Source organism: Lepidochelys kempii, chromosome 13 (genome assembly GCF_965140265.1).
Source record: "Lepidochelys kempii isolate rLepKem1 chromosome 13, rLepKem1.hap2, whole genome shotgun sequence".
In the NCBI taxonomy this organism is placed as follows: domain Eukaryota; kingdom Metazoa; phylum Chordata; order Testudines; family Cheloniidae; genus Lepidochelys; species Lepidochelys kempii.
In genome coordinates this window covers 25,892,906-25,913,338 of record NC_133268.1, presented here as the reverse complement: position 1 = coordinate 25,913,338, position 20,433 = coordinate 25,892,906, and the positions used below count along the sequence as shown (strand labels likewise).

Genomic DNA, 20,433 nt, shown 5'->3' with positions numbered 1-20,433 from the left:
GACTGGTCCTCTTCCTTCTGTTGGGGCCACTCCAGTTGGCCCACCTTCCTTTGCTGCCAGTTCCTGAGTCAGTCTTAAGGGTAAGGGCCAACCTAGGGAAAAGGCAGTACTGACTGGAGAACAACCTATACAAAACTGTGGAAAATTCTGCATGGGATTAGCAGAGTGGCACGTGGAGAGGAGAAAAACCCAGAGGAATTTATAATCCTTTGAGGGCAGATAAGGGTTAAGGTAGGTCAGGTCATATCTTGTGCCTTGAGACCACAATAACAGTCTCCCGCCTCTGGAGCCCCAGCCAAAACCAAGTGTCAGCCAAAATGTTGTACCACAATGATTGTACTTGCTCGTATACAGGGGAGAATGGGGTGTTTCTTCTGCATACAGTGAGTTGCCGCTCTGAGGCTTGAGGTCGATGTCTCACAGATGGCACCTTGTATCACACAGAACTTGGTGGCACCAGCCCCATCTGTGTTTGTTTTTTTCCCCCCTCTCTCTCCAGCCCAAACACAACGAAGATTTTGTCCATTCACCCTTAACTGTCAGACTGTGAGCAGATGTCCCCTACCCAGGGTCATCCACAGATAGTCTGAACTGTCACTCCATGGCTAGCTTCCTTTGCAGCTGGGAAGAGGGAGTAGATTTATGTACTCCAGTCCCTACTTCACACTATGACACTTTGCTCCTAGACTCGAGGAAGCGATGCACAGGCAGGGCCAAGGCCGGACTGCTCACCTAGCCAAGTGATGGGATGCTGTCCCAAGCCTACAGGAGTCTGCAAACCTGTGCGGTTTCTTGGAGGAGTTTTCCCTGGGTGCCCTACACAGTGCTCCACAAAGCAGCTGTGGAGTTCTGTTAAGAGGGAAGAGTTTGTGGGGAGTTTATCACTGTCTTTTACACTGTGCTAAACACTAGAACTGGTTGGAAAGAATTAGGGGAGGAGTCTTTCCCCTGTGGAAAAAGTTTGACTTTTTTTCCCAATCAAAAGTCAAAAATTGGAACTGTCCATTTAGGAATGCCATCATAGTGCCTCTTGGAAGTTGTAGTTCATTCTCCCATTCTCCTCTGTATGCTGGCCTCAGTGATACGACTGCATCTCCCACAATATGCCAAAAAGTGTGTCCCCTTTTAGGGAAGTTTCCACACACCCACCTTTAATTTCAGTTAGATGGATGTAGGTTTTGCAGTTGCCAAATGTTGTTAAACCATGTTGTACCCCAGAATTAGCTGCATTTCACCGGTGGGTGAACTGATTCCTGCGTATCTATTTGGAGACAAGAGACTGTCGTTACTCTGAACACTGGAGTGGACAAAGCATCTAAGGCCATCTACATTACAAGAATGGACTCTGGGGACCTAGTTACAACAGATGCAACTTAGTGTAGACAGGACCCAGCAGCGTCTCCACAACTGCGATAAAAACCCAGACAGCAGAAGAGCTGAAAACCAGCTCCCTTTGACAGAAGAGAGTATTTTTTTCAGCCATATTGGCAACCGAGCCCCACTCTGGCAGCTCCTCTGGCACGGCTATACCATCCCCAGCCCTGCTATGCAGCTGCATCTTCTGAGTCCTGTCTGGGGTCTGTACAGCAGCCCCGCCGGAGGACAGGGCTCGGGGGGAGGGGAAGGGGTACAGCTGTGCCAGAGGAGCTGCCGGCATGGGGTTCTGCTCCTTTCGCCGCTGCGGTTCCCAGGATCGCCCTGAACCGCAGGCCTCTCCTGGGAACCGCGGGCCGAAGGAGCTGAACGTGGGACTGCTGGGTGGCCGCACGCCGGTAGCTCCTCTGGTGGGGCTGCTGTACAGATCCCGGACAGGACTCAGGAGACACAGCTGTGTGGAAGCCCCACCCGGCAGCCCCATGTTCTGCTGCTCCTTGTTTTTCCGGTACGCCGTACCGGCTGTAAATAACTTATTGGTACAACAAACTGCACTACCCTACTTGCACCACTGGTGGGCTGTACTGGCAAAAGTGCAAGAATCACACACAACACAAACATGCCCAGAAGCGTCCTTCATTAAGCATGACCCTTGTGCATTCTTTACAGTCAACCTTGAATGACCAAGCTTGGCATCAGTTATGCCTGATGTTGCAATAGGAGTTAAAAAAAAACAAACAAAAAACCTGCTGTTTTGGCCAAGGACACCCAAGCAACCCTATCTCTTATGACAGGTCTTTCAGGCTCTTATCTCTCTGTGCAGGAGAGATAAGGACCTCAGTTTGAGGTTTCACTTAAGAGATCATCAACTAGATGGAATTCAGTTTCTCTGCCTTGGAAGGTTGCCTCTGAAAGCCCAAACCTGAGATTCCAGGGCATTTCAAACCTGATCCCTAGGCAACTGAGCCACCCAAGTCATTCTGCATTATCTTGTAGGGCATCCCCTGGATTACACTATGTAAGATTGGCAGGCCACTCAGGAGGTCTTCACATAAAGCGGAACCTGTTGCTGTAAGTGCCTTTTGTTAACTACTTCCCACTTCCATTCATTGTGGAGGTTCATAGATGGGAGTAGGGAGCAGGAAATGAAAGGAACCTGCTCACCCATAAAGTAGTAACTAGTCTGCTGACGGTGGGCATGTCTTCACTGCAGAAGTAACCCTGATGGCTGGCACCTGGTTAACTGAGCTTAGGTGTGAGCAGCCATACTGCCAGGTTCTACCCAGGTTACCAGTACTGCACTCCCCCCATGTGTCATTAGGACTCCTGGGGACAGGGCTGATGAAAGGGGGACAACTTTATTAGGGCCCCAAGCTAAACAGCCCCCCCCCGAACATCTCAGGTCTGTGTAAATAAAGTGGGGGAAGTGGGCCGCAGATTTCTCTTGATGGGCTTGTCTGGGGGCATATCCCATGGGTCTTTGCACTACAGTAAGCTTAGCAGCTGAATTCCTGGTGAATTGTCAGATAACTAGTCTGTTTGCCTGGGCCCAGGTGGAATTGTGGAAGGCTCTGGAGGACAATCATAACTTAAGTGATTTAATTTGTGTCCTCAATGCTAGGTGATCCAGTTACCAGCCTAAGTGAAAGCAGCACCTAGGTTTTAGTTTACAGCTCCAGGTGGGCCAAAAGCACCACCAAACCTGGGCAAGAGGATGGCGTGTGGGGAAGGAGGAGGGCTCAGCAGTAACTCCCAGGTTTACTTTGCAGTGAAGACAAACCTTGTGTGTGTAGAAGTGGCCGTACTAGTGCCCCATCTTCTCTCCTTGTGTTTATTTTGCTTTAGGCTCAGGTAATTGTAACAAACCATGTGGGTCTAATTCCTTCAGGCAAGGAGCTGAGACCTACTCACCAGGGGGGATTCCCTGACTCTATGGGGGAAAGGAGCAAGTTGGAGGACTTAAGTGTTAAACTCTAGCTTGGAAAAATGCAGCACTCAGAATCCCCTCCACCAGGTGCATCACCAGGGTTTTTAAGGCCCCTTTACAGACAAACTGAGGAAACAATTTGCTGCTCTTTCTTTAGCATCCAGTGGTTCAGAATAAAACACTTGGTGAGGGAGCGAGGCGGGGCACCGTCACTTTAAGACACAAGTAGCATGTTACTGCTATCCCATCTTCCCCAAAGGGGGAACCAGTCGACAGCAATTTCTGAGGGTGTTGCTTAGTTGGTGTCAGTATGGGCAGGTTCCATAAGAATAAGCCAAAGGCCACCCCACTTTCTCTTTTGCCTTGAGCCAGGCCTGGTGACTATCCTCACACAACCACTTATTTCACACTAGCAAGACCCCCCGTCAAGCCAGTCTACAGTTAATACCATGGGGGCCAATTCATCAGCTGGTTTAAGTCAGGAGAGCTCCATTGAAGTCAGTGGCACTATACTGATTTACAACAGCTGGAGATTTGGCCCAGAGTCTGCATTCCCATTAGTAAGAATCCCTTGTGCCCTTACTGAAATCGGTCTTCCACTGGACACGCTGACTGGTTTGTTGTTCCGGGATTGCTCAGAAACATGATTGCCTACACAGGTTTGTTATTGTAGGGTTGCTCATGGCAAGCACTGGGCTACTGATAATTATTAAACACTTAAGACATCGTTCCATGGCCTTTAACAACGGATAAGAAAAAGCAATTTTGGGGCCTACTAGACCTAATTGTAGCTGCCTAGCTGGCAAAGGCAATAGCTTCAGGAATATAGAGCCTTAGACAGTGGCTAAAGCAGGGGTCCGGGAACCAAGAATTTTAGTGTCCGACTCTGCCAAACTCACTGTGTAACTTTGGACATCCAACTTAACCTATCTGTGCCTTGTTCCCCCCCCCCCCCCCCCAAACTGAGAAATAGGGATACCACTTCCCTGCTTGGAGGAAGGTTGAGCATCCGTTAAAGTCTATATTCTAGAGTGTTGGGGGTTTTTTTGTGAGGTTGGGTTTTTTTGGGGGGGTGGGGAATGAGATTTCCATTATATACTCAGATGGCCTAGTTTATAACTCAGCCCTAAAATTCACACAGGCAAGAAACTTGCTATCTTGGGGCAAATCTCTGAGCAAAATGCAGACTTTAAAGCAACAAAAGAGAAGGTCTGTGCTTTCAAACACTCTTCAGTTCTAGGATCTCAGAAAACTCCTAGGTTCTTTAAACCAGAATGCTTTGGGCTATTCGTCTGGTGTTTCCAGAGAGGCCATGTAGAGCTGTGTTGCATCTTACAAAAACCTGGACAAGATTGCCCCTTCACCATGGTATCCAAGTGCATTTCGTTCTTATTCCAGTGATGGACTGATTTTAGACGCATTTCACATGGCTGTAAATTATAAGACAAAAGACTGCCTCCTACTTTGGGCCCCGATTCAGCAATGTACTTAAGCACCTGCTAAGCTTTACGAATATGCTCAAGCCCATCCCTATTTAGCAAAATGCTTCAGCCCATGTTTAAGTTCTGCTGAAGCCAATGAACATGCTTCTGTGCTTTGTAGAAGTAGGGTCCTTGTAAATTAACTCGTAGAGGACCACCAGACTCTTCCTCTTCACAGACTCGACCTAGCTCTCCATCCCCGTCTTCCTTTTGCAGGACCAGTCAGTGTGCAGTAGATTGCAGAATGGGCTAGACGTTAAGTTTGCATGTTGTTCTGCAGCAAACATCAGTTAAAAAAAATAACCTATGGCTGCAATTCAATATGGGACAACTGCCAAGGGAAGTCCACGTGTAGGCCTAAAAGATTGTCAGTGACCTTATAACTTAGGCCATTTTCACAAGCAGTGCAATTTAAGGACACAGCAACCCCCATGGCCCTGGTTATCAACCAAATTCAACCCCGGTGTAACACCTCTGAAAGTAATGGAGTTACACCAGGGATCAGTTTGGACTTAGAAGTATACTCGTGTACAAACACCATGTTGTTTAACAGTTAAGGCGGCTCAAGATAAACAGCCAGCAACATAAGCAGAAAAGAACCTAAGCAACCAACAGTTACCTTCTGTTGTATAGTCAACAAAACACCGAACCTGTGACAATTGATAGAAGGCATATGACCAGGTCCTCATCCTGCTTAAACCAACTGAGGATCTGGCCCATAACCCTTAACCAAGCCTTTCAACATATTTGTTTTAGATCTTCTCTCCTGATCAGTTTTGTTAATTAGAAGGAAAAATCTTAAGATTTAGAGGGCAATTTAATTGGAGTGATAGAGAGAGAGAGAGAATTCTCTCTCACACACATCTATCCATCACTAGGGTTGCCAATCCTCCAGGATTGTCCTGGAATCTCCAGGAATGAAAGATTATCATGTGATGAAGCCTCCAGGAATACATCCAACCTAAACTGGCAACCCTACGTTCACATCGGGTCACAGATTGGGCTGTGTTAGTTCTAAACTTTCTGTACAACTTGCTCACATGACAGAGGACATGCAAAAAGACATGATAAAGTTTCAGTGCTATATTGCTAGAAGGCGGGGCACAGTGGTAAAATTCAGCTGACTTCTGCTCTTGGCAACATGTGCCTTTAGCAAACGTAGACATGTTCATGAGCCTTCAGATGACTTGCTGATGGAATCTAGTACCTGCCATGCTGTAAAGAGGAGCCACCCGCATTAAGCCATTGTAACAAAACCATGGCAACTCAGGAATGATCACTTAGATCTTCCAATGCTGCTGTTGATGGGAACTTAGATCCTCCTGCTGCAAAAGCAAGCTGCACTACGCTTGATCTACCCTGCACACTTTTGTCAGTATAACTACGTCCACTCCCCCACCCCACAAGGGACACAGCTATACTGACCAAACTCCCTATGTAGGCAGTGGTACGTCACCAGGTGGGCACTGCCCATTGACATAGCTATCGCTTCTCAGGGAGGTGGAACACCTACACCCATGGGAGAAGCATTAGATAGAGTAGTCATCAAGCTCTACTGCAACGTGTATGTGTAAACAAGCCCTAAAGCAGGGTTGGATTAAAGCAATCTGGCATCCTAGGTACACCCCTGTTTGGGCTCCTACTTGCAAGCCATCTGATGGGTTGGTGGGATGGGGTGGGCAGGTTGCCACATCATCTCCTTTGGGGGCCTGCTGGATCTCCCTGGACCACCCAGGCATCAGGGAGTTCGGGTCTGTCAGGAAGGAGGGGGTATTTGTGCCCCAGCCACCCAGAGGCCTGTGTGGTGTGTGAGGGCTCCGGCAAATACCAACCTAGTACAGCCAGGATGGAGTGGTGGCAACAAGGGACCCCTGGAAAAACCCCAATACCACTCACCTCATTCTCTGCTGGGGCAGTGTTGTTAGGGCTCCTTAGAGCAGCACCTCTGAAATCAACACCGTGGAGACACACAGGGTAGGACACACCTCAGAGCTTTTTTCCTGGCTTCCAGCGCAGTCAAGCAGGCAGCTCTGCATCAGTTACGCTCAGGTTGTGTTTTCAGGCTTGTCTTCGCCTCCATGAGAACTAGTCGTTTTCTCCTTTCACCTGAAAGCCGGGAGTCAGACATTGCCTGACTCCATGGCACTCTGCACAGCCTTGTGCCTCAACCCAGCTCTGCATGAAGGAGCTGGACAGGGGGTAGCATGCAGATCACCGTTCTCAGACTAACTACAGACATCTCTTGCTGGTGGGCAAGATGCTCCCAGGCTGTGTCCTTGGTCCACTCAGCCTCCCTCCCACTCTGGCAGGGCCTCCTTCACTTTGCTGGCTGCTGTAGCCACTGCATGTGGAGGAGGAGTTGAGGAGCCACGGCTCCTTTTCCTGGGTGTGTGGATGCGGAGCCATGCTGAGGAGCAGCCAGGAGCCACTGAGGAAAGAGCCAAAGGAGAAAGGGAACAAGAGTGAGGAGAGGTGGCTGGATGGGAAAGACTGAGGGGCTAAATAGGAAAGGAGAAGAGAATGAGACATTTTGAGGGGAGGTCCTGGAGAAAGATGCACTTCCCTCTTTCCCTGCACTGAGCGAGACGGAGGGAAAGAGAGAGGAGTGAAAGAAAACCAAACACTAGCTAGGAAGGACGCACCATGGTAGGAGCAGAAGGAAGGAGTGGGGTGAAGGCTGGGAAAGCAGGTATAATGCAGGATATAGAGTAAACTCAGTTTAAAACAAATTATTCACTAGACACTCAGCAATGTGATATTAGACCCAGGGCCTGTGGAAATGCAGACAGCTTGTAGAGCTATCTGCCTCTGGAGTGTAGCAGATTGGACCAATGCCACACATCACAAAAACAAGAGTCCAGGGAGCAGCTTACAAGCTTTATTTCGGCCTGCCTCCTACAGCCTGCAACTTACTAAAATACTGTGGCTGGACTGCTTGGACCTGCCTGTGTCCCATGGACTCACCAGGGGGCTGGCAGCTGCCCCTCTGATCTCCTGACTGGAAGCAGGAGTGCTACAGGCCTGTCCCAAGAAGGGGAGAGCCCTCTTAAGTCAAGCCTCTTTTGGGGCCTGACCCTTTGCCCATTGATGTTAATGGTGCAAGATCATACCCAGGCGGCAGCAGGGGTCTGCCACACGCCCCTAGAAGTCAGGGGAAGACTCCCATTGATTTCAGAGGCTTTGGATCAGGCTCTAAGTCTGTGTGCGCTCCAAAGCAAGGAACCAGCAACCCAAAGTAGGTGGCTCCTCTGAAGGTGGATAAATGCCGGTAGCGTTGAAGCCTGGTTAAAGGAACAACTGCCTGAACTGACAGCACTAGTAACTGACTCAGCGTTAAGCTCTTAGACTTTCTGGGGCCAGTGTGAGGGCACTGGGGTGTAATCAGAGGCAATGTTCTAGACACCCTGCCCCCCATGCCAATGTTCACACTGCAGAACCACTATGGGGACACCTATAAGAACAGACAAAGGGTGCTGGATTTTTCCACTCTTTGGTTGGAAGGAGCCAGTCTCATGAACAAGCTGGATTCATAGGAGTCCAGCGTCAGTCTAGTCCACTCAGAAGCGTGGAGGCTCACAAGCCAAAATGCAATAGGTTGGTCTTATTTCCACCCTGAGCAGCTTGGCATGTTCCCTTTCAAGGGCTGGTTATGTGCCAGCTCTGAAGTCCACAGGAGCCCACCATGAACAGCCTCTGTCATCTGCATCAGGTCAGAATGGGTCAGTTCCTTACCTCTCATGGAAATGGCTTCCCCTTCTCCCCCAGCCAGGCCAAGTACTGTGGGAGAGCCACGTTCAGTTGCATCCCACTCTGCTCAGGAAGTTGGTAGCCAAGGCCTCTCTATAATGTGAACCACAGATCCTATTCCAACCCTCCCTATGCCCTTCAGAGGAGCTCTGTGCTCCGGACAGGTGCCAACTGCGTTACCCAAGTTGCTACTTCCAGCCCAGTCCACACCATGGCACGAACACAGCTCCTTCCTCCATCGCCTTTTCCAGGGTCACTAAGTAATGGTGTCAGGAGGGAGTTGCTGACTGGACTAGGGGCTTAAAATCCTTCACTGCTCTTAATAAGGGCCCAGCTGGGCTCGTTGTAAGCAATTTCAAAGGCTGGGATAGAGCAGGTTTTAAAGAGACTCAGAGACTCAGAGAAGAGTCATTTCACTCACCAACATCCTTTCCTCCCAGCCCCCCTCATTGCTGATCTGAGCCGTCAACAACTGTCACTTCTGATCCAGAACAATGCTCTGCAGTTATCTAGTGACCTCCAGCTTCAGACATGGGGAGTGGAGTGGGAATTCATCCCAGGGCAGAGGGCCGATACAAGCAACAAGTCACTGCTTACCCCCCGCCCCATGCTGAGGCCTGTTCTGGTGCAGGTTTCTCTCTTGAGAGGGCGGTCACTTCTTCCCCCTCGCCCCCGCTTTACAGATGGGGATGTGTGTGTGTAGGGGGCAGGGGGGTTATGCCAATATTTTCAGAAGTGGCCACTGATTTGGGGCACCTGAGTTCCTGAGTGCTCAGCTTGTGCCCCCTGGGAGGTGGTTTGCAGAGCTGTGGAGCACCCACAGCTCCTCTTCAAGTCAGTGGGAGCTAAAGATGCTGAGAACCTCTGCACATCAAGCCCAAACTGTGTCTTAACACCCAACACCTGAGCTGCTCCCCCAGAATCTCCCCCCCCTTTGGAGGACTCAGCAATAAGTGACTTGCCCAAGGTTGCACAGAACCCAGCTCTCCTGACTCATGGACCAATGCGTTCACTGCTGAACCAGCCTTTGCTCTTCCTGCAGCCTCTGCTCAGTTCACCTACCAATGCCATGTGCCTCTGTATGTGGTCATCATGATTGCCTCCCTCACAGTGCTGCACTCTCTGGGCTTTCATTATGCCCCATCATGTCCATATAAAGCACCAGCAGACACTTGACTGACGGGTTTAAGAGGCAGGAGATGGCTCATTGTAAACAAGGAAGTGTTTCTTTTTGGGCTGAATCTTGCCATTGTTCCATGGAAACCCTACGAAGGCAGCAAGAGTTTGTGGGATCAGCCACTAGTGATGGGAAAAGCCAGGAAGACACCAAGTCAGGGACATCTGGGTCAAGTATTAATCTATTTCTGAACGGTTGCCAGAGTGAGATGGTGGTTCTTCCATTGGCCTGGGAATGAGAGCTGGGTTCTCTAATGCTAAGTCCCTGTACGAAGCTGGGTTGGCACTTTCTGTCTCGGCCTCACAATACCCTTATATAGGATTGGTAGATTCACGCTTCTGAAGGACTGTACTGTCTGCATTTGCAGAGTAAACTCATAGAGTGCTAATCCTGGGGCTGATCCTGCAGCATGAGCTCATGGGAGTAATCCCGTACATGTCAGTGGGCCTATTCTGGATAGAGCTCCATGCAAGGAATGTTATATGGATTCTCCTCTTCTCAGTACATGGAGGGACTCCACAATTTAAATGAGACGCTCTAATGGTTTGTAACATGCAGAGGGCTGCTACAGGAACTCTAACAGGGGCAGCTTGAGTGCATGTGTATTGAGATCAGGAACTAACGTAGACCAAACATGTAGAATCAGGCATGTGATGGTTGGAGATACCAGCAGCTTTGTAGATGAGAGAAGATGGCCCTCTTCTCATAGGGAGAATGACATTGTTACCGGAGTGATGCGACCCTCCTTCTTCCCTAGCTCTACAACCCCATTTCTCAAATTCTGTAAGACTTCAAGCACAACTTTTTTCTAATTGAAAGCTGAGTTCCACCCATCTCTTGTGTCCTCTCCACGTCGCCTGCATAGCCGTTCCCATCAAGGTGTTTATGTGCCATATTGATTAGCTTTGATGCTGCCAGTTACACAGTGTTCTCCAGCCTTTCATAAACAACGGAGCAAGTCATTAAAGTGCTCCATTGTGCTAGTTAAATAGACTGTGCTTAAGCCGTGCCCCTATCTGGAGACCAGGCCTGAAGGGCATTTGTAGCCAGTGAATGGAAAGCTTCCTGAATGCTTTTTTAAAATAGTTGAATGCAAAAAAGTCCAGCTTTACTGCAGCACCAGGGATCAAGTGCTCCATGGTCAGCAGTTCAGGTGGTTCATATGACCACGTCATGCCTTTGCAGTATTTTCTGTTCCTCTGTGTTAAGTGTGAGCTGTAAGGTGTCTATCAGGTTATTAAATAGGATGAGGTTTAAAGCCCTAGATTTGCGGAAGGCTGAATGTCAACATTTGTGTTGACACAAACCAGGAAAGTGTCAGGTGGCTTTACATCCAGAATGAGTTTATAGACCAAATGACCACAAACAGGGATGCCAGACCTTAGCCTTCCCAAGGAATGCAGCCCAGAGCCTATGGCGGGGGTCAGGGCAGATTTAAGGGCCAGTCTATACTCCAAAGTGGAACCATGTCAAACAGAGAAACCATATTGTAACTGGCTCCCCCAAAGCAATTACATCTGCACTGGAGATTGGTACTACCAGGGCACAGCAGGCCTTTGCAGCAGATAAGAGGAAGCAGAGTGCAGTGGGCTAAATCCTGGCCCATGGCTCTATCCCGTCCGGACACACAGAGAAGATGGAAAGTGGCTCTAACCGGGCAGCTGGACCTTCATAAGAATAGCCATACTGGGTCAGACCCAAGATCCATCTCGCCCAGTATCCTGTCTTCCAACAGTGGTCAATGCCAAGTGCCTCAAAGGAAATGAGCGGAACAGGTAATCACCAAGTGATCCACGTCCTGTCACTCATTCCCAGCTTCTGGCAAACAAAGGCTAGGGACACCATCCCTGCCCATCCTGGCTATCCATTGATGGACCTATCCTCCATGAACTTATCTAGTTCTTTTTTGAACCCTGTTATAGTCTTGGCCTTCACAACATCATCTGGCAAGGAGTTCCACAGGTTGACTCTGCATTGTGTGAAAAAATACTTCCTTTTGTTTGTTATAAAATGATGAGGAGCAGGTTTAAATGTATAGTTGGGATTATATTTTTCAATATGCATTACTTTGTCAGGTAGTCTGCTGTACACTGTGTTACTTGATTTACTGTACCTGGGAGAGGTGTGCATACATGGGTCTAAACCTGGGACTCAGCCTAAGATCCTGTGGCCACAGCATTTGCCCGAGAGCTGTGCTTCAGTCTCTCAGCTTTGTTATGTTTCTAGCCCTCATAGTTGAGAGGAAAGCCTTGAAAGCGTGAACTGAGTGTAACTGGTGCAATATTATCTTTCCGAGCCTGCAAGATTCACCACAATGACCTAGAAGTCCGTGTACAAAAATCCACATTCGATTTTTTTTTTTAAAAGAGAGATGAGGCTAGTCTAAAACAAGTTGGATTTACTAACACAAGAGGTCCTGCCTTCTTCATTTCCATGCTTAGTACATTAAGCCTCTGTTTGTAAATATTTAGATGACGTGCTGCAGAATTTCCAGCCTACTGCACCAGAGCACCTCAGAATCCTGGAATCTTGTTACATCTAGATCTAGCTCATCTCAGACTACCCCGGTACTTACTGCATGCTCGGTGGTTTCATGTGGGCCAACAACCCACCTCTAAGAAAGCACTGCACCCTGCAATAGCTCAGTCCAGGTTGGTACCATAACCCCCCCCCCCATACATGTACAAATATATCAAACCATGGCCACAGATTCTCCATTGTTGGTGAGCCTTAAATATAGAACCTTAGCACCACACACTCCAGCCCCTACCAACCACATGAGCTAGAAAGCCAGCTTGTAGGAGAGTCACGGTTCACTGAACCTCATTACGGACCTGATCCAGAGCCCATGAAGGTCAATGGAAGTCTCTCAGTGGTCTTTGAATCAGGATGCTTAAGAGGAGAGGCAATGCAGTGTTAGTGGAGGTTGCTCAGGTGAAGGGACAGCTCACCTGGGGTTTGACTGTGCAGGAGAGGTCGTAAGCGTGGAACGAGAAAAGCACTGAGCTGCTGCCCAGTTGCTCTTGCAGCCCCAACTCTGGCTGCACAAGCTCAGGAAGAGGCTCTGAAGAGCTGCTTTGCAGGCAGGGCAGGCTGTAAGTAACAAGTTCTGGGGCCAGACACTAGCAAGGGACAGGGACACCATCAGGCCAGCGTGTTACACAAAGCTGTTGTGGGATGGCTGGTTACACAAGCCAGTTACCACTTCTGTCCCCCAGATCTTTGTGTTAGCAGCTTTCAGGTCACTCTGCCTCAGAAGGGATAAGGGCCAGTGCCTCACCTTCACCTGCTTAGAGTACCCACTTCCCTTCAGGTCCACCATCTCCCTCGGCAGAATGGGTGGGTTGGTGCACTGGGATCTCTGGTTATTTCATAAGCTCCCCTTCGCAGGGATGCGGGGGTGGGGGTGGGGCGCAAGGAACAAGAGAGTTCACACAAGGCATAGAAACAAGTTCTGTCACTTGCTGTCATGGCCTCAGTGGTCTGTCTGGCCCTCTTCAGACCCAAATGTCTATCACCTGAGGGGCACTGGTTTAGTCCTTGGCCTCTCAATGCGAGGACTCCCCATGCCTCAGGGCTGGGCTGCCATTCTGCTCAAGAGTCCTTCTCACCCTCTCCCCTGCCTCAGCAGTCCCTCAGCCCTGGATGAAAAGCTCCAACAAGTCACTCTGCAGGCAGGGGTCCCTCACAGCCTTCTCCCTAGGCCTGTAGTCCGTCCACCACCCTTGGCCAGCGTTGTCTACTCACCCCTCCAGGAGGCACAACTGAAGGTGCAGGGGAGTCTGCTCCCTCCCTCTACACCAGGCTCCAGCTCTGAGGCCCTAAATAAGGGAACAGCCATCTGCTCCAAAGTCTTCCATCCCCACAACTGTCCCCTCAGGTCTGCTTCCCACACTGCGCAGGTGGGGCCTCTTTGGCGTTTACTTCAGGCCTTCTTCCCACCACACTTCCCTAAGTCTGCCCCAGACCCTTCCTGGCTAAGCCCCCGTCACGTTCTGCCCTCAGGTCTCTCTCCACAGAAATGGGGGGAGGGGGGTTAGACCAGGCAGCATTTTTAATAGCAAGAACGGCATCCAGCCCGATCATCAGACCCAGCCACGTGATCCCACTCCTATGCGGGATTCAGGGAACCCCAAACACAAGGGACCCAATTCCCTTTGAGGGGCAGCTCACCCTATGACAGCCACCTTCTCAAGCTAGAGTCCTCACTTACACAAACATATGCATGCAAAGCAGGGAGATGCATGCAGAACTGTGTCTTGTGGATGCAACTTCAATTTCCCAAAATCTAGCCCCGACGTGGTTTTAAATTAACTTTTAATCCCTGTTTTTGTCTCATTTGAATGTTTTTTTCCTATTAATACGTCACACCTCCCTTCTGTAGGTCTTCAAGATCTTTATTGACAATAATAAAGTTCACCTCACCCCCCCTCCAAGTTAGAGAATTAGTTTCCCCATCAGTAAAATTGGGATGATAACAAGGCATAATATGGTGAAATGCCCTGCCCAGGGCTAGAGGCAGGAACTGAACAATGATTGCCTGGCTCTGAACACTATGCTGTAATCACTAGACAATGCTTCCTCCCAGATCTAGAAAGAGACAGACAAACTCAAGTATTCAGCATTGGAGTGTAACTCTGTTTATTTGACCTTCTCTCCCCTTTAACGTAATGGAGTTGTCAGAGGTTGTTCTGAAGGAGCCAATTCTATGCTGTGCCCCCAGGAGATGCAGCCACGGGGAAGAGGCGAGGGAAAGGTGGCATTAAGTCACCTTTACACCCTCTGAACTCTGTGGTGTTCAAAGGATTCAAATGACCCCTGATATAAATGAGAGCAGCCCCAGCTGTTTAAGTTATCGCAGTCCTTGAGCTGCCTATAGACTGTAGTGCACCCCAGAGTCCCTGGAGCATTACAGGCCTGGCCGAGTCTCATTCCTAAGCTGTTCTCTCACCTTCTTTTGTCTTTCCGTTCAGTTTGTCTCCTCCTAAAACCATCACATGCAAAAAAAACCAAACCACCAGGATAGTCCCACAAGTTCCATCAGGACATTGACAAACCACCACTCATTTCTCTCTGCTTGGGCATTAGACCCTTTCCCCTAGCCCCTTTGTCTTGTTTATTTAAATGATAAGCTGCTTGGGGCAGGGACGGGACTACTTTGTTTGTCCTAGTACAATGGGGCATTGATCATGGCTGGTCTCAAGGCACTACCATAATAGACAATATCCCAGGGTTTGGCACAGGGGCATATTGGGGCTGCTTATGGCAGGCCAGTTCTTGCCCAGCCATCTGGGACACATTAACTGGCCCTTTGCTCTGCCAGAGGAACCAGATCTTGTCTCAGTTGTTCATAGCGTAGCCGAGACTCTGCTCTATTCTGCTACGTAGTTTATTGATTTGGGAAGAATATGTACGACAAGGTTTGTATTACACACCAAGGTCGTTGTAGAACTTGACTATAACATCACTGTAGCGAACTAGCTCATGGGCTTTTTGTCGGGTTATTTTCTTCTTACTACTATACAGAATTCTAATTACATGTACAAAACCGCATTACAAGAGTGGTATTAAAGTAGCATAGCCAAGATTGCAGTAGCTAGGAAATGCCAGGCATTGCCTATGCATTTTCTGTCACCTCCTCATAGCCTGGGAAGGTGCTGCAACTCCCCTGCCTTAGTTTCCCTTCACTCAGAGCTCCTCAAATACTCCACACAGGCCAGAGGTACCAAAACAAAAAGTGTTTCCCTTCTGGGGTCCTCCCCCAGTCAAGGGATCCCACAGCCCTCCACCAGAGGCTGTCCTCTGCTCCAGGCCAGCTTCTTCCAGCTGGCCCCTCTATCTTCCTCTACTCCAGCTCCCCCTGGCCCTACACAAGCAGCAGAGACTCACAAAATAAGCTCAAAAGGAAGAGTCCTCACCCAGCGTCTAGCTAGCAGAGCCTCTCCTTCCCAAGGGTCTGTCTTCCTGCTCGCCAGCAGCAACTCCTCAACTTCACCCACAGAAACCTTCTTCCTCTCTATAGCCATCTGGTAGCCCAGGCCTCTTCCTTATCCACCAGAGACCTGATCCAGTGTGGTGGCCCACAGGTCACATGACTTGGTTAATTTTCCCAACCTGGGGAGGAGAGTTGGCCTCCAGTCTCCTTGCCCAGCTAGTCCCAGTTCCTTTCTTCCTTCCTGGTTCCTTGTCCAATCGCTCTCTTTCCCTCCTCTGGCCTCCAATCTCCCCCGCCACGTTCTCCACCTCCACAGGCTCCTGGTCCCAGTCTCACCCTGCAATCTCAGTGTGCCTCCTCCCGGCCACTCCCATTTCTCCCCCTGTGCCCCAGCTCATCAGCAGATCCGTCTCAACCCCTCCTTCCTCCACCCCACAGGTTCTCAGTCCTAGTCTCCGTGCCAGGCAGTCTGACTCTTTCCTCTGGATCCTTATCCGGTCTCCGTCTCCACCCCACCCCAAGCTCTCTCTTTGATCTCCCCAGCTCCCAGGCCTAGTCTCCTTGCCCAGCCAGACCCAGCCTTCTTGTCTGATTCCCACTCCCAGTTTCCCTCCCACCCCAGGCCCCAGTTTCTCACTCAGCCCTGCCAACCTGTATTTAGTCTCCCCCTTCCCCCAGCTCCTTGGCCCACCTCCCCCCCGACATTGAATGAGGCAGCTTCCTCTTCCACACTGTTCCTTTCTGTCCAAGGTATGAATGCAAATGCAATGGAGATGGGCCAGCACACACATGCTTTTGGTTCTGCAAAACCCCATTGGTTCATTTTCTTTCCAAACCCAGGGTGTCTTGGATGTGGGTCCAATTTATATCAGCCTGAAAAATCTGGGCAAGAGGGTGGTCAGATTAGTGGCTATGCCATGTTTTCTGCACTCCAGCAGGGAAAGGGCTGCTTTGAGGGCATGGAGCAATGAAGCACTTTTCCTGCAATCTTTCATTACTCATTGTTCCCAGGGTAGATAAATATTAAATTAAAACCCACCCCATCCAACCACAGGGACCTCATCCCTTAGCACAGCCATTGGTAGAGGTAGTTAGCTCTTGGGCAGCAGCCTATCCAGTGGAGAGAGCAATGGACTAGGAATTGGGAAGTCTGTTCTCACTTCTGTCACTTAGCAGCTCTATGCCTCAGTTTCCCCAGCTGTAAAATGGGGATAATGATACACAGCTTTGCAAAGTGTTTTGAGGTCTAAATATTTATTAGAGCTGGACAGAACTGGTGGACTGACTCAACACATTTCAGTGAAAAATGGGGAGAACATGGCTATTTGTAGTTGCTATTTATTATTTCCTTGTGTGAAGCTACTTCTCTGTCTGCAAAAGAGACATTCAGCCAGTTTAACAATCCTGCTGGCTGAGATTTACAGGCCAGGAGTTGCCTGTCAGTAGATGCCTGCTCCAGGTATATATATTTAGTGTCTCGTCTGTTTCCTCTTGATAAGAGGTGAATTCTGTTGACCAAACCCCAAGACCTAATTCTAATCAGCTTCCCAATAGGATCATGCCGTTATGTCCTTTCAAATCCCTTTCCAGTTTTTCATCTGCTGCCACAGATTCTGCTGTGTAAATCTGGAGTAACTCCATTGAAATCAACAGGCTCCAGATTTATGCCAGGGGGATGGAGATCAGAACCTAGCTCAGGGTCTAATTTCCACCACTGTAATTAAGATTTATTGGACCCCCCTCCCTCCAACACCTCCAACTCTCACCCAAGTAGGAGCACACAGTGGGAAGACACGAGGATGTGCATGACTCAAGGGGTGACTATCCCCCCCCCAATAGCTGTGAACCAAACCTTAATCCTTGTTTGGTTAACTCACCGTGGGGGAAAGGGATAGAGGGTGGCCTGGTCATTTTCACTGCCTTTTGGCTTCCTGCTGCTGCACAGAGGAAGCAGCACTGACATAATACAGGAAAGTCTGTTCTCATGCATTTTCCAGCCCAGCTCTGCAGTTAGGACTGCATCATGTGCTCCGTGTGATCATCTGAACTCTTGAGTGTTTGTCCAGTCCAGCCCCTTTGCCCATTCCTAGCTTTTCATAATGATAATATTTGCCACGATATCATACTTTTCACCCCTAGATCTCACAACACTTTTCACAGATGGGCAAGTGTCAACAGCCCCATTTTAGAGAGGGAAACTGAGGCACAGCAAGGGAAAGTGACTTGCCCGAGGTCACACAGCAGATCAGTGGCATGGCGAGTATTAGAACCCAGGTCTCCTGACTTACAGTCTGCTCATCGCTTATTCCTTATATAGTGCCAGAGAGCTAGACTGCACTTTGCAAACTCTGTGCGAGCACCAGTACTAGGCTGGTTTGTTTGCTTTCGAGGAAAATAGGTCAAAATGAATAAAAGCAAAAGGGAGTGAGGGGAAGGTTATTGCTTGAGGCACGGGGAGGGGAAGGGGAACGCTGAGTGAACTCGGCATTGCAGGAGGTGTCTGGGTGGTAAAAGGGTGATGCTATCAGAGAACAAGGGGCTGCAGCAACTTGTCCTTGAGATCCACATCAGGGTTTCTTCTCCCTCCTCCCTGCAGCCCATCTGAATCCCTCGTGATGCAGGAAGCTTTGGTTTTCCACAGGGCATGAATGAATTTCTCCTTTCTTCGCAGGCCTTTGCACTGAAGCCAAGTGAAGAACCTCATGATTGCACTATACATAACTAGACTCAGCTAAGCTTTCGCTAGGAAGGAAGGGGTTCCTGCCCTTCGGAAGGACTCGCCCACCCAGACAGGACTCTTAAGCGTCACTCTCCCACCCAGCACCACCAGCAACGTCCATCTCCATCTCTGAGGCAGGCACTGGACGCTGGGTTTTCCCTCTCTCTTCCCATCAAAGCTCACCTTGGAAACCATTCCCCAGCCATGTTCCAACGCCTCACCAGCCTCTTCTTCAGTGACAGCAGCACACCCGAGGGCCTGGAGGAACCCAAACCCTTTGTCTCTGAGGAGGAAGAAGAGGATGGATGGCTCATTATTGACCTTCCAGGTGAGAAAAGCAGAGGGCGGGAGAGGGGGGGCACCACTTAAGAGGCCTCTTGTTTCACCATAGGCCTAATAATGAGTGAACAACTTCAGATAATATCCATCCCTTCCCACCCCTGCCTCTGAAGCTTTGACCCAAGCCCCAGCTGAACCTCCAAGGTTCTGAAGGGTCTGGTTAACTGCCCCCCACGCCCCGTTATTATCTTTCATCCTTACTCTTCCTCTGGCCAAGGCAGGTCCCACTTCCAGGTCAGTGAGAGGAAGGGTTGTTCAGTGGTTAGAGTGCTAGTGTAGGATTTGGGAGGTCTGGGTTCAAGCCCCTGCACCCCAACAGACTTCCTGCGTGACCTTGAGCAAGTCACTTAGTCTCTCTGTGCCTCAGGCTGCCAGGGGTGTTGCGGGGCTAGCTAAATATTATAAGATGCTGTGGTGATGGAGGCCACGCATGTACAGGAGAGAGCTGATGGGCAGTGGAGGGGTAGCTTGCCCTGCTGCTATCTGGGCTACATCTGGAAAAGCAAAGCACCTCATGGCGAAAGTACTTTAGGTTGGTACCGCGGTCGTTCCCAGCCCTACAGCTCACAGTAGTGACGCTGCAGCCCTTGGGGCTGTAGTAACCCTGCGGACTTTGAGGATTACACAGCTGTGAGTGCCGGACCTTGCGACGTGTCTCTTTTGCAGTGCCTGGAGGGGGTGTTTGAAGGAGACAAGAAGAATGAGGGGAATTTCACCCAACACATGTGCTCTGAGTATGCGGAGAGAATGTGGGTTTCTCTCCCTATCTGCCCTGCCCCACTATCCCTCTGCTGGTTATAAATCATCTGGAGGCTAGTGCTGCAGGAGTTACCTCCAAGGGGTGTGAGGAGAGGAGACCTTCAGGATCTGGAGAGCAGCTGGGAGCCTGGGATCAACCCCACTAAAGCTGACAGTGCCACACACCACCTGCTCCTGGTTTGTTTGCTTGGAGAGTTCCTAGCACGGCAGCGAATTGCAAAGCAAGAGGCTGGAGTTATGTTTCTAACTTCACTGCCAAGCCAAACACAGTGAATCTGGAATCAGTCATTCGATCGCTCTCCTAAACTGACCCAATCAAGAGCAACAATCTGGGTTGGACACTCTGCAGCTGGGTCATTCAGGATTGCGCAAGAGAAAGCTGCAAGCTCCCAGTGGCATTACTATCACAGAGAGCGAGAGCATGCAGGCAAAGTGCCAAGGGATCTCTCACCCGCGCTGGGGATGCCCAGAAAGCATTTTCAGGTTAGCATCTTGCCTGAAGGATGAACATCCAAAGGATTCTGAAACCCATCCAGAAATCGAGGCCCCGCTAATTCACATACAAATCAATTGGGCAAAGGTTCTGAGGTATTAACTTTACCTGTACGATGAGCCCTCTGTTGGGTGTAATCTGATTTAAAAGGTTACCGAAGATCTCTTTATGTTCGTTTAATCAAAGAGTATTTTACCCTGGTGACCTAACACAAACTCATTTGGCACTTACTTGTTTGTGGACTGTTCTCCCAGAGTTGGGAACAGACATGAAGGATACGGAGAATGCCCATCCTCTCCCATGACCCTTTTAAAAACCAGTGTCTTATTGAAAGCTAATGTTTCCCAGGCCTTTCATTTCTTATTGCTTTGTTCATTTAATAAGAAACAAATTTTAAGATTGGAAAATACTGTTGTTTTTGCCAATATGTTTGGTTTTTTACCCTATTTTCATTTTCCAAGCCATTGGGAGCGAAGCATGAT

At 49.4% G+C, this 20,433-nt stretch overlaps 1 protein-coding gene across 4 annotated transcripts in view; it reads left to right on the top strand.

The window, feature by feature from the left end:
* TP53INP2 (tumor protein p53 inducible nuclear protein 2) overlaps positions 1-20,433 on the top strand; it is a 45,555-nt gene that overhangs the window by 10,218 nt on the left and 14,904 nt on the right. For 3 of the 4 annotated variants that reach the window (XM_073309868.1, XM_073309866.1, XM_073309864.1), the window contains exon 2: positions 18,313-18,688. In XM_073309868.1, the coding sequence (XP_073165969.1) occupies positions 18,565-18,688 (124 nt within the window). In that variant the 5' untranslated portion in view covers positions 18,313-18,564. Of the gene's footprint in view, positions 1-12,177; positions 12,358-18,312; positions 18,689-20,433 lie in introns of all 4 variants that reach the window. The other variant, XM_073309865.1, reaches the window with a different exon arrangement.